This window comes from Podarcis raffonei, chromosome 5 (genome assembly GCF_027172205.1).
Source record: "Podarcis raffonei isolate rPodRaf1 chromosome 5, rPodRaf1.pri, whole genome shotgun sequence".
In the NCBI taxonomy this organism is placed as follows: Eukaryota; Metazoa; Chordata; class Lepidosauria; order Squamata; family Lacertidae; genus Podarcis; species Podarcis raffonei.
Window position 1 is genome coordinate 61868207 of NC_070606.1, and position 12554 is coordinate 61880760.

At 40.4% G+C, this 12554-nt stretch overlaps 1 protein-coding gene across 1 annotated transcript in view; it reads left to right on the plus strand.

Moving 5' to 3' along the window:
* The first annotated feature begins 5195 nt into the window (after positions 1-5195).
* WDR33 (WD repeat domain 33) overlaps positions 5196-12554 on the plus strand; it is a 43068-nt gene continuing 35709 nt past the window's right edge. The window contains exons 1-6 of the mRNA XM_053389613.1: positions 5196-5412; positions 6845-6913; positions 7463-7567; positions 8063-8158; positions 8603-8754; positions 10467-10564. Coding sequence (XP_053245588.1) covers positions 5209-5412; positions 6845-6913; positions 7463-7567; positions 8063-8158; positions 8603-8754; positions 10467-10564 — 724 coding nt within the window. The 5' untranslated portion in view covers positions 5196-5208. The remainder of the gene's footprint in view (positions 5413-6844; positions 6914-7462; positions 7568-8062; positions 8159-8602; positions 8755-10466; positions 10565-12554) is intronic.

Here is a 12554-nt window from a genome sequence, read left to right on the forward strand (position 1 = left end):
TATGGCACTACAAATGTGAGGTCCAAGCACCTCCTTCCTTTCTCATTTTTGAATTCTACTTATTTCTGGTTCCCAAAGATCCAACAAAGCATCTTAAAAGAAAAAATATACTGTGCTATATATTCTAATGGATCTTAGATATATTATATTGAGAATGTTTTTGGACTGCGGTTTTAACTACAGATGTCCAGAAATGTTTCATAGTTATACCTTGCTTTGGAAACAAAAGGTCATATATAGGGATTCCAAACCCATTTATGTGATATTTATCTTGTATGCAACTTTCACTCAGATGTTTTTGTGCCCTTGCTGATGCAATTCCAGAATTGATGTTGGTAACACTGTTCTGGTTTTTTTGGAAAAAATTCTGGTGTTCTAAATATATTAGAGTCTGATTTAGCATATTTATACAGTACAGTGGTACCTCGGGATGCAAACGGGATCCGTTCCAGAGCCCCATTCGCATTCCAAACAGAATGCAAGACGTGATGGTGCGTGTGCGGGTCGAGTTTCACCGCTTTTATGTGGGAACTTTGGTGGTAGAGAAGGAAAAATAAGTAGCAGTAACCTGAGTAGTGAAAGAGAAGATCACTAGTCACCTGTGCTTAATTCTTTGTAAGACTGTTCAGATGAGTGTGATTGGTTGGTCTGCACTTAATGCAGGTAATGTTATGTAAGGCTGTTCAACAATCAGTTCTGTACAGTGGTACCTCGGGTTACATACGCTTCAGGTAACATACACTTCAGGTTACACACTCCGTTAACCCAGAAATAGTGCTTCAGGTTAAGAACAGAAATCGGGTTCTGGCGGCACGGCAGCAGCAGGAGGCCCCATTAGCTAAAGTGATGCTTCAGTACTTAACCCGAGGTACCACTGTACTGAGTTTGTAGGCTGTAGAAAGCCAATTCTAATACTCCTGTTACATGGCTTCCAGCTTCATTGAGATGTTAAGTCTGTGTGAGCAGCTTGTACACATCCCTTTGGATACTCTACCACCAAAAATGAATGAAAATAATAATAATTTGTTATTTTATAAAAAGTAAATGATATATATAAAGCAAATACATTGGCAATCTGGTTTTTTGGGGGAAAACAGCACCCTAACAAAGTTTTCAAAAATCTTCAAAAAATTTTTTTGCAAAAAAGGCTTTTTTTTTTTTACTTGTGTGTTGGCACTTTCAGCTTGTAAACGCAACCGTGTTGTGCAGCAGAAAATTTGCCACTACTACATTTTCAATTGACAAAGACTTGTATAAAAAGTATTGTTGCAAAAAGAGAAATAAATCCACAGCATAATGAATAAATGAATAATTTTTGTAAAGAAACTGTCCCTAGGAAGTATGTATGTGGTTGGCCTGGGTGACGTATTGATACATCACCCAGTACCAGTTTGAGGGCCAGAGTGTGATGGTGCCTTCACTCAGTGGTATATCAGAGGTGAAACCACCACTGCTCCTGAGGTTTCACTGGCAATGTACCATTGGGTGAAGGTGCTATCACGCTCTGGCCCTCAAACCGAGGGAGGAATAAGCCATGAGGTACCTTGGCACGCTGGGCATTGGTGGTAGAGTGAGTCCCTCCACTGCCAGAATGCGGAGGAACAAGCTCCATCATGGCTTAGCATGTCATCTGAACTGAGGCTTATGCTTATGCTGTCTTTGGAGTAACCACAAGCTGTAACCTCCTGGTGTGATATTTATGCAACATATCTACAATGGACAACACTATAAGACAGTGGTGGCCAAACTTGGCCCTCCAGCTGTTTTTGGACTACAACTCCCATCATCCCTAGCTAACAGGACCAGTGGTCAGGGATGATTGGAATTGTAGTCCCAAAGCAGCTGGAGGGCCAAGTTTGGCTACCACTGCCACAAGGAGTTTCCTATGTTCCTAACACAGTGCACTTTTTATCATTTATAAACTGAACTAAATGAAATCTCAGCTTATAAAGGACATCATAATATTTATAGGAAGATAGTACTACTGGTACTTAGTGTTCATCATTTATATATAACTTTTAATTTTATAAAGTATGCTGTAATCTCTATTGACACATTCACAACAGCTCTGAACAGGACACTTGTTTCTTTGCTACACATTGGAAACTGGGGAAGATTATTGTCAGGGAACTGCCATCAGCTCAGAGGCGAGAGATAGAGGGGGAGTTGTGTTACAGGGAGCCTCCGAAAATCTTGCGAAGCAGTTCCTCTTCCAGAGAGGAGGAAAGCCTAACCTCCAGTGGAGAAGAGGTGCAAGGGGCAGAGGATGCTAGAGAGAGCCTTAACACTGCGCCTGAGCAAGCCGGAAAGGAGGGAAGCACACCCCTGCCATCCCCGGTCATGCACAGTAGTTTGAGGCGCAGGGAGGGGTGGAAAAGGCGCGGGGTGATGAAACTTTTATGTTGGGGGAGGTACAAAAACAGATCGCTCCCGGATTCTGCTAGCGATTGAGCCAGACATGAACTTATGACTCTCTTCACTGTAAATAGTTTGCACCAAAACAAAGCCTGTAAAAGATAGGTCAGAATCCTGCCTGGTTACTCTCGAGCAACCACAAGAGCATCTGACAATTATCTTCCATGACCAAGGTGAAGCTTGAACCCAGACAAGGCCTTTGGTATACCCACTGGCTTCTTAATCCATGTTAGCTATATTTTAGCTAAACAAGTAGCCTCTTGCAGGTCTTTTACATGACATCAAAGTTGTTGAAATTTGACATCTGAATTTTCAAGAAGAAATACAGCAGATGACTAATTTGGAAGTTAAGCATTTTAACACTGTTGTATTGCAACAGATGGTTAAATGGTTTCATATACATAATAACTGCAAAATTATTTCACTCTAGCCTGTTTCTTGAATCTTGTAAATTCTGTAATTATAAGCTCTTTAGAACAAAGATGGGAAATGGTACTTGTATGTACTAAATAACTGGAATCATCATTTTTATAGTTTGGTTGCAAAAGTAGTCTAGTCCCTTTTGTTTAGAAATGGCTTGCCATTGATATTATTGGGGTGACCCAGAAGTTTAGTTTTCTTACTTATTTCTTCTTACCAGTTTTCTTTCAAACATACACCTTACATTTGCTCCCTGAAGGTAAAATAAAGGTGGCTGTCACAAAATATTCTAGAGAAATGCCATTTTGATTTTGTTGGTGGTTCTAAAGAGGGTGTCATTGTCCCCATATGGCCTTTATATATACAGATTAGGCAGCATGGATGCATTCCTGTGCCAGACTATGAGACAGGGGGAAAGTTAAGTGTGTCCTGACAACCTTTACTAGCAGCTGCTTTACTTACCGGGCTGTAAAGAAAGGGGAAGGAGCTGAACTGGTATGTACGAGTCACTAGATGCAGCCCTTATAGGATTCAAGCACTCTGACCAGGCAGTTGTAGCTGGCTCCTTCCTCCTCAGTCCTCTTCCAGATACAGTGTGTCATAGGATCTAATACCATCATTTGCTACCTCTCTATCTTCCAAGAGGCATTACAGTGGTACCTCGGGTTACAGACACTTCAGGTCACAGACTCTGCTAACCCAGAAATAGTACCTCGGGTTAAGAACTTTGCTTCAGGATGAGAACAGAAATCGTGCGGCGGTAGCGGGAGGCCCCATTAGCTAGAGTAGTACCTCAGGTTAAGAACAGTTTCAGGTTAAGAACGGACCTCCAGAATGAATTAAGTTCTTAACCTGAGGTACCACTGTATCGGAGTACGAGGACATGTTCCAGCCATGCAACAACACTTAGATGTGATACGGCGCCAGTGAGGCGGGTGGCCTTGGGAGAGCTCAAAGGCCAGAGAGAGAGGACAAAGAGCTGCATTTGGCTCTGAAGCCTGAGGTTTCCCACGACTGGGCTAGATAACGTCCTGTATTTTCTTAGGGGAAAGATAAAAGGCCAGACTGATGAAACCATTTTTCATATGTATTTTTATTGCTTTAAATTTGTATTCCAGTTCTTCACTGAAGTCCTTGAAGTGGCTTATAACATCCACAGTTCTGTTAAAAGCCTTACAGTGTAATAAGCAGAAAAAATAAGTTAATCCAAGAGAAGTGAGTGTGAGTAGGGGAGAAAAGACATTAGAAAACAGGAATATAGAATACCGAGCAGAATGAAAATGTTTTTGTTTAAAAATAAAAAATCCTGCCACACATAGAATATGTTAATTTGGAAGGGAGCTGCAGAAGGGACTGCTTGGAGCTGTTCAGAAGTAGGTGTATAATGGGACCTTTGCCTGCAGCCTCATCCCCTGAGTTCTCTCTTACAGTGCAGCTAGTGCTGCTGTGATGGGGAAGGTGACATCATAGCTGAACCCAGGAGCTTGTAGTGATGGTGTATTTGCCTGCCTGCCTCCAACAGAAACATTTTAAATTAGAAAAAATAGCCTTAATTTAACACTGACAATTGTTTAACAAACAAGAAATGAGCTTTCACTTTACAAGTGGAGTGTAAGAAAATTCATACGTTGTCCTTCTCAAAAATCGAAGTCAATATTTGTCTTTGGTTGTAGCTAAATACTTATTTAATATAGTATTAGTAACTTGTGCATTGCCACCTACAAGGTAATTACTGTGTTACTTTGCTTCTGTGGTGTGTGAGATCAGTTACTAATCGTTTTAATTGACTCACAAGGGAGTACAAACCTATTCTGGGAAGCCATATCCTGTTTTCAGTATTGCATTTTACATTAGTTGTACAATAGGAGGCCCTATTGATTGTTCCACCACTCTCAGAAGCTGGGGGATAAGAGTGGGAAAGGACATTATCTATAGCAACCCCTAAGTTGTGGAACTCCCTCTCTGCATGGATGTGTCTGGCATCTTCTTTATATAGCATTTGGCAAATGTTGAAGACACACCTCTTTACCCTGACTTTGGATAGCTAATATGTATATTTTTAGATCCCACCTTATTTCTGTGATTGTAAGTTGTTTTAACTGTTTTTACTATTGCGTTTTAGTGTTGTAACGGCTCTGGGGCCTAAGGTGAAGGGTGGATTGATGATGATGATGGATGAAATATTTTTCATAAGTTTTAATTCCCCTGTTAATGATGGGCTAATGTTGCACATGTTAAAAAGCTGCCTTGTTTATGTGAGAAATTCTAGTACTATTCAGATTTCTTATATCTTGGCATTCCTAGTTGAAACCTTCATTTTTAATTGCTTTATTTTGATGTCTTTTGTTTTAGATCTTCCAAACAAAAGACACCATGGCTACAGAGATTGGATCACCGCCGCGGTTTTTCCATATGCCAAGGTTTCAACACCAGGCCCCTCGACAACTGTTCTATAAAAGACCTGATTTTGCTCAGCAACAGGCAATGCAGCAGCTCACTTTTGATGGAAAGCGTATGAGAAAAGCTGTGAACCGAAAAACTATAGACTATAATCCTTCTGTAATCAAATATTTGGAGGTATGTTCAGAACCTGTTGTACCTGCACTTGTTACAATATGTTTTAGCTTAAAAGACAAAATAAGCAAAGAATTAAAGGTAAAGGGACCCCTGACCATTAGGTCCGGTTGTGACCGACTCTGGGGTTGCGGCGCTCATCTTGCTTTACTGGCCGAGGGAGCCGGCGTACAGCTTCCAGGTCCTGTGGCCAGCATGACTAAGCCGCTTCTGGCGAACCAGAGCAGCGCACGGAAACGCTGTTTACCTTCCCGCCGGAGCGGTACCTGTTTATCTACTTGCACTTTGACATGCTTTCAAACTGCTAGGTTGGCAGGAGCAGGGACTGCGTCGCGGGGTTTTGAACCGCCGACCTTCTGATGGGCAAGCCCTAGGCTCTGTGGTTTAACCCACAGCGCCACCCACATCCCTAAGCAAATAATTACTAAGCATGAATTTCTAATTAGTAGAGATTTTGCCAAACATTTTGTGAAAAATAGCTTAAAATGCTGAGAGTAGCTATGGAAAAGGAGGGATTCTGTTCCCAAGTCTGAACCATTTCTCACTATGCACTTAAAAATTTCACACCAAAAACGCCCTAGAAAGAGGGCAAAAATTATACTTATTATCAGCCCTCAGGAGACTAATAGAAACACCAGTTCATCTTTCATATCAGGTATGTGAAACCTAGGGAAACGGCAACACTTAGAACTGTTGTTTACTTTCCCTGCCAGTGAGAGGTTACTTTCCTGCCCTCACTAATGAATGTTTAAGACTCAAGCACTAAGTTTTAACTGTGATCTGATCACTTTAGAGCACAGGTGTCTTAACCTGTGGGCCTTCAGATGTTGCCAGACTACAGTTTCCATCATCCTTGACCATTGACCATGGTGGTTGGCCTTGGGAGTTGGAATCCAATATATATATATAGTGTGTCACAGGTTAGCTACTCCTGCCCCAGAACAGAAGTGGATTTAGGGGAGCATGACCAGTTTGCCCACACTGGGCACCAAGTCGACAGGGCATCACAGGAGGTGCTGCAACAATGGAACACTAGAGGTGGCGGCGCCAAATTTTGGTGTCTCACAGGGCGCCACTGAATTTTTAAAGCCCAAAGTCCGCTTTTGCCTGGAGAGTGTTTCCCATTCTGAGTGCAATGTGGGATTTTGTTATCTTGTGGCCTGATTCGAACTGGTGCACTTTAGTAGCAAATTTGAAGAGGAAGGGATACTTTTTTTACTTTGGGACATTGAGTTCAAGTTCTTGAACTGATTTGCACTGATTTGAAGAAGGAAATTGCCTGTTCCTTCTAGAAAATGAAACACACTGCTTTACATTTCCAAAAATAGCACTACCCTGCAGGCACAGATAGGCAAACATTGTTTCTCATTTGGTACAAGCCAGCTAGCAAGTTTTAACCAATAGTATTAATGAAAATGTTTTTTCATCTTTCCAGAACAGAGTATGGCAAAGAGACCAACGGGATATGCGGGCAATTCAGCCTGATGGAGGGTATTATAATGATGTAAGTACACATGTTTATTTATCCCCTGGACAGTAAAACATTTTTCTTCTTCCTGAAAGACTGATAAATTGGTTTAAGCTGTAATTCTCTATTTAAGTGTGTGAGAAGTGAATAACAACATTAATTGTACTATAGAAACTTGATTTTACAAGTGGGTTTGAAAGAAGATGAATTCATTTAGTCACATTCTAGTATGATGATCCTGCTAAAGCTCTAGAAATGGATTCAAAGATCATATTATGTGAGCAGAAGGCACTTTGGCTCTGTGTGTATGTGTGAGAGAGGACTGCATGGGAGGACTGCTTCCATGGTTTTTATTGAAGCAGAAGTGCCTTCTGTTCCCATGGTGGGATTTCTGGATCCAAACCATATTGTAATATAATTCTGAAGATCAGAATGATGTTAGGTATGCTTTTGTAGTGTCTCCACAAAATTGAGATTCTTTGGCTTACTCATTCAAGAACATAAGCTTGCAAACAGTTTTTTAAAAGACTGTTTCCATGTATTAAGTACCAAGAATAACTTTTAACATTTTTTCCTCTCTTTTAGCTGGTCCCTCCTATAGGAATGTTGAACAATCCTATGAATGCTGTAACAACAAAATTTGTTAGGACATCTACCAATAAAGTAAAATGTCCAGTATTTGTTGTTAGGGTAAGTATAGTGTTACACTCCATGGCACAGTGATAAATTGCTAAGAATATAGCATGCCAGTAGTAGCTGTTTTATGGATTTTTTAAGTTCTGTTTTAATCAGTGGTGTAAGTCTGTTGTTTATCTTTTGTTGTCTGTTGCCGTGTTCTGCATTGTAGACAGGGTGATTTATAAATACAATAGATACTACTAATAACAACTTTTCAGAATGAATATCTTTTTATGGGACACAGTGATAGTGCAAAGTATTTTTGTCAGAAATGGACAGATTATTCATCCAGTAGTATTCAGGCACTGGAAGCAGGGCATGGGGCAACAAATAAATACCAGAATGTGGGGTGGAGGGGTGTACAGACAGTGTGTAAGTGAACCCAATACAGGCAGAGCTGCAGAATACAACTGTGCAGACAACATGTTGTCTGTCCTTGCGATAGACTCTGCTGTAGTGTCAGGGCAACAATTTGTGTTCTAATACATCTTAATTCTTGTCTTCCAGTGGACTCCAGAAGGGAGGCGCTTAGTTACTGGGGCTTCTAGTGGAGAGTTCACCTTATGGAATGGACTTACTTTCAACTTTGAAACAATATTACAGGTAAATCACTATCAAAGCTGTCTTGATTGGTACTTCTTTCAGTAATTTGCTTTCTTGCCACTGTAAACAGATGGAGAGTCAGCACCGTTTTGAGCTTTAGGCTTCTTGCCTTTGGCTGTTGAGATTTTGATTGATTAATTTAAATCTTAGCATTTTTGCCATTCTCTGATATGAGAGACATTTCCGTTCCATTGGTGATTTAAAAAATCAAATTTTGTAGACAAAATACTGACTCATTACTAAGTAATACTTACTATAACGCTGCTGAAGCTTTGATAACAGTCCTCATAAAATGAATGTATGGATCTATATATAAGGCATTGTCTTCATTCTTATATCTACCTAAATTGAAATTAGAAAAAATCGTATTAAAAGAAAAGTGATGGTGCATGGTATCATTTGAGCATGCTCACTAGAGGTCTTCCTTTATTTTTGACTTTGTAGGCTCATGACAGTCCAGTGAGGGCTATGACTTGGTCACATAATGACATGTGGATGTTGACAGCAGACCATGGGGGATATGTGAAATATTGGCAGTCCAACATGAACAACGTCAAGATGTTCCAGGCACATAAGGAGGCGATTAGAGAGGCCAGGTTTATACACAATATACCATTTTCTGTAGTTCCTATTTCCATGATTAGACTGTTCTCTAAGTGTATTCTGGGTGCAGATATGCATGGGTATTGTCAGATTCTGGGAAATGTTTTGCACCACATAAACGTATTTTCTTTTGTTTCCACAATTTCACTGATTTGCTGGCATATCTCTGAAATAGTGTTGTCCCAGTATCTGCCTCTGCAATATGTTAGAGATGTCTTTGTCTGCTGCATTTTGCACTGGTATTGGTTTCTTTTTATATATGATCACAATGTGTATCAGTTACTCTCTTTTTATGCTCACTTGTGTACGATGACAATTTCATTCCAAATAAAGAATTCAGTATTTAATAATATAATTGAATAAAATATAATCCAGAAATAAAGCAGCTGCATAGTTCTCACAACATAAAAGAGCTAAATAAAGTGAAGAACTGCTTGGCTTGGTGAGTCCAAGATTTACAGTAGCATGTAGGACCCACACCAATTTCCACATCCAGGTCATGATTAATATTGAATGGGTTATTCAAGTTTGGAATCTAAAGCTGACAAGGCAACTTTAGGACATCTACCTGGTTCAGTGTCAAGTGTTCCAATGGTGCAAATGTATGCTCAGTATAACAAGTGAACTGAGATTTCCTTGCTGAGATGCATGTGAAGAATGCTTACAGTCTTTAGCAAATAATGCAAGTGGAAGAAATCTTACTCATTTAAAGTGTGTCTGAAGAGGAGCTGAAGAGGAAACTAGACCTACCTCAAAAGTTTTGGTGCTGTCCATTGGAGAAGAAGATTCATTACCACAGAAGCACTTTCTGCTGAATTTGTCATTTTTCCTTTTGATTCAGAATTTTCTGGCAAAGTTTAACCAGATGTGACCTCATAGGTGTATGCTATTGTATCTGTGAAGTGGATTTCGCCAAACAAAAAGTTTATCTCACATATGAAACGTTCCAGCAATTTCAGGGGGAATGACTGTTTGAATAATCTCAACAAGAGCATTACTTGATTCTTCACTGCATCACAAAGGATGCGGCTCCCCATCTGTAACTGATGATGGTCCAACCAAATGCCTAACATAGCTCAATAAGAAACTGATGCCTGGCTCTCCACAATTTACAACAAGCTTTTCAAGTTCTGAAGCATATTCTATGAGACTAATGTTTCACTGGAGTGGCAAATCTCTTCTCAGTAACTTTTCCTGCATATATAGGCCATATGATATGTTTTTATTCTTATTTTTAGTAAGCAAATACTTTTACCTGTCTTCTCCCACCCCCTTGTATTTTGAAATGTTATCTGTGGATGAAGAAATAAGCTTAGTATTAACACTCTTGGGATTGCCTATTTCCATCCTTCTTTCAAAAGCATGGAATGCATGCTTTTGTCAGTTTCACATTTTATACAGATGATGCAGAGAATTGCAAATCTATTCAACTGTGGGTGGAACAGTGCAAAGTGTAAGTTCCCCTTTGGTTGGGGAACAAAATGCAGGAAAAAGTGCTTTTGCTGCATCAAAGTACAAAGCTGAGCTCTCAGTTATGCAAACGGACTCAATTATGTCAACGGATTGAAGTATATTTTTCCAGGCACAATATGTTCCAATTTCTCCATCAGTATATTAACACCTTATCTAAATTTTGCCCTGTCTGAGAAGTTTAGATATGTTAAATGCTGACTTCTTTCCCCTGCTGTGTGTCTTCATGTAACAGTTTCTCACCCACGGATAATAAATTTGCTACATGCTCTGATGACGGCACTGTTAGAATCTGGGACTTTCTACGTTGCCATGAGGAGAGAATTCTTCGAGGTATGTGTACCAGAAAGTACTGATTGAGATATATGAATAGAGGGAAATTATTTGTAGTTGCCTACATAAGGACTATACAAAAACCTCCAATTCCAGCACCCCATCCTTAATAATTCAGTCAGTTGTATCACAAGGTTTACAAACCTATTAGTTACTGTTTATGATCTGTTTAAATTGCTTTAACATTGGAGCATTGTGTACTATGATTATTCCCTACTCCTAGGACTGTTGAAACATCTGTGTAGGAAAGCAAGCTGAATGTCCAGTTTCATGTGCCCATTTCTGTATATAACAACTGTAATGAGTTATACCAGAAACACTTTCTCAAGAAGAAGGGGTATTTTCCCTCAAAAACGTAACTTGTTGATGCTATCCATTTTCATGTGCCTGTATCAGACTGTGCCACCTTATGGAAAGTGCAGCTTTTCATCAAGTAAATGCCATATAAGCACAACATCCTTGGAATTCCCTGACTTCCCACATGGTGTGGACACTACAAAGTTTTAGGGAATGAATTACTGTTTCTAACCAATAGCATAAAGTTAGGTAAAATACATCTTTTACTGAGAAGAAATAAAGTTGTCAACATATTCATAGACTTATTTATTTGACAAGATTTATATACTGCTTAATTAACAAAAACCTCTTAAGTGGTTTACATTACAAAAATTTGAAATATATACTAGACAGCGAGGAACAGGGATTGTAGCAACACTGCTTTCATTTCCATTATATCACATGGTATTTTAGTATTCATTCATTTTGTAGGAAAGTTTACCTAGTAATTTTTTTAGCTTTGTAGCCTGACGATGTCAATACAGAAAATAAATAGCAAACATTCAGAGACTATTACACTTTAGGAAGTAAAGAGTTTGTGGTTTGGTTTTGTGTTTGACTCTTGATGCATTATTACCTAATAATTTAACTCTGAAGAAATCCTGAACTCTAAACTTTTATTTTGAGCTTCAATGAGGTTCTCCTGTATTACTTTAGGAAATAGAAATCATTCATGAGAAACATTTCTTCAGAATTATATCTGAAACAGCCCCCCTCCAGTTTCTTAAGTTTTCATAATTGTCAGATAATATACACACACAGGATACAATCCAGACATTGAGCTCTGTCTCCCTTTTTGTAGGCCATGCATATACTACCTCCATTTGAAATACAAAAGTGGAAGCAAAAGAAATAAACATACTAAATTTACAATGCGGCCAAACACTACTTTTGTTCTTAAAAACTTTGGGACAGTAGACAGAGAAGCATATGCAGATGTACTTCCTCCCTTACCTTCTTAGAGCCTGATACTGAGCTCATTCTGCTACAAAATAACTTGTAAATATTATACCTTACAATCTACCGCATTTTTCGCTCTATAGGATGCACCCGACCATAGGACGCACCTTGTTTTAGAGGGGGAGAACAAGAAAAGAAAAGTTCTCCCCCTCTAAAACAAGGTGCGTTCACCCGAAGCCTCTGGAGCACAGCGGGAGTTCCCGCTGTGCTCTGGAGGCTTCAGGCGGCTACCTTGGAAGCCTGAAGAGCGAGAGGGGTCGCTGCGCACTGACCCCTCTCGCTCTTCAGGCTTCAGTGAAGGCAACCCGAAGCCTCAGGAGCGCGGCAGGAGTTCCCGCTGGACTCCGGAGGCTTCGGGTTCCTTTCGACCTGCTCTTTGGGGCTGGTGGGGGGAAGCACTGCTTTCCCCCACCGCCAGCCTCAAAGATCCCTGAAGCCTTTGGAGCGCAGCGCGAGTTCCCGCTGCCCTCCACAGGCTTCAGGTTCCTTTTGCTGAAGCCTGGAGAGCAAGACTCTCCTGGCTTCAGCGAAAGGAACCTGAAGCCTCTGGAACGCAGCGGGAACTCGCGCTGCGCTCCAAAGGCTTCAGGCGGCTATCCCTAAAGCCTGGAGAGCGAGAGGGGTCGGTGCGCACCGCGAAAGCAACGCGGAGTGCGGAGGGAGCGCTCCCTCTGCGCTTCAGAGGCTTCGCATT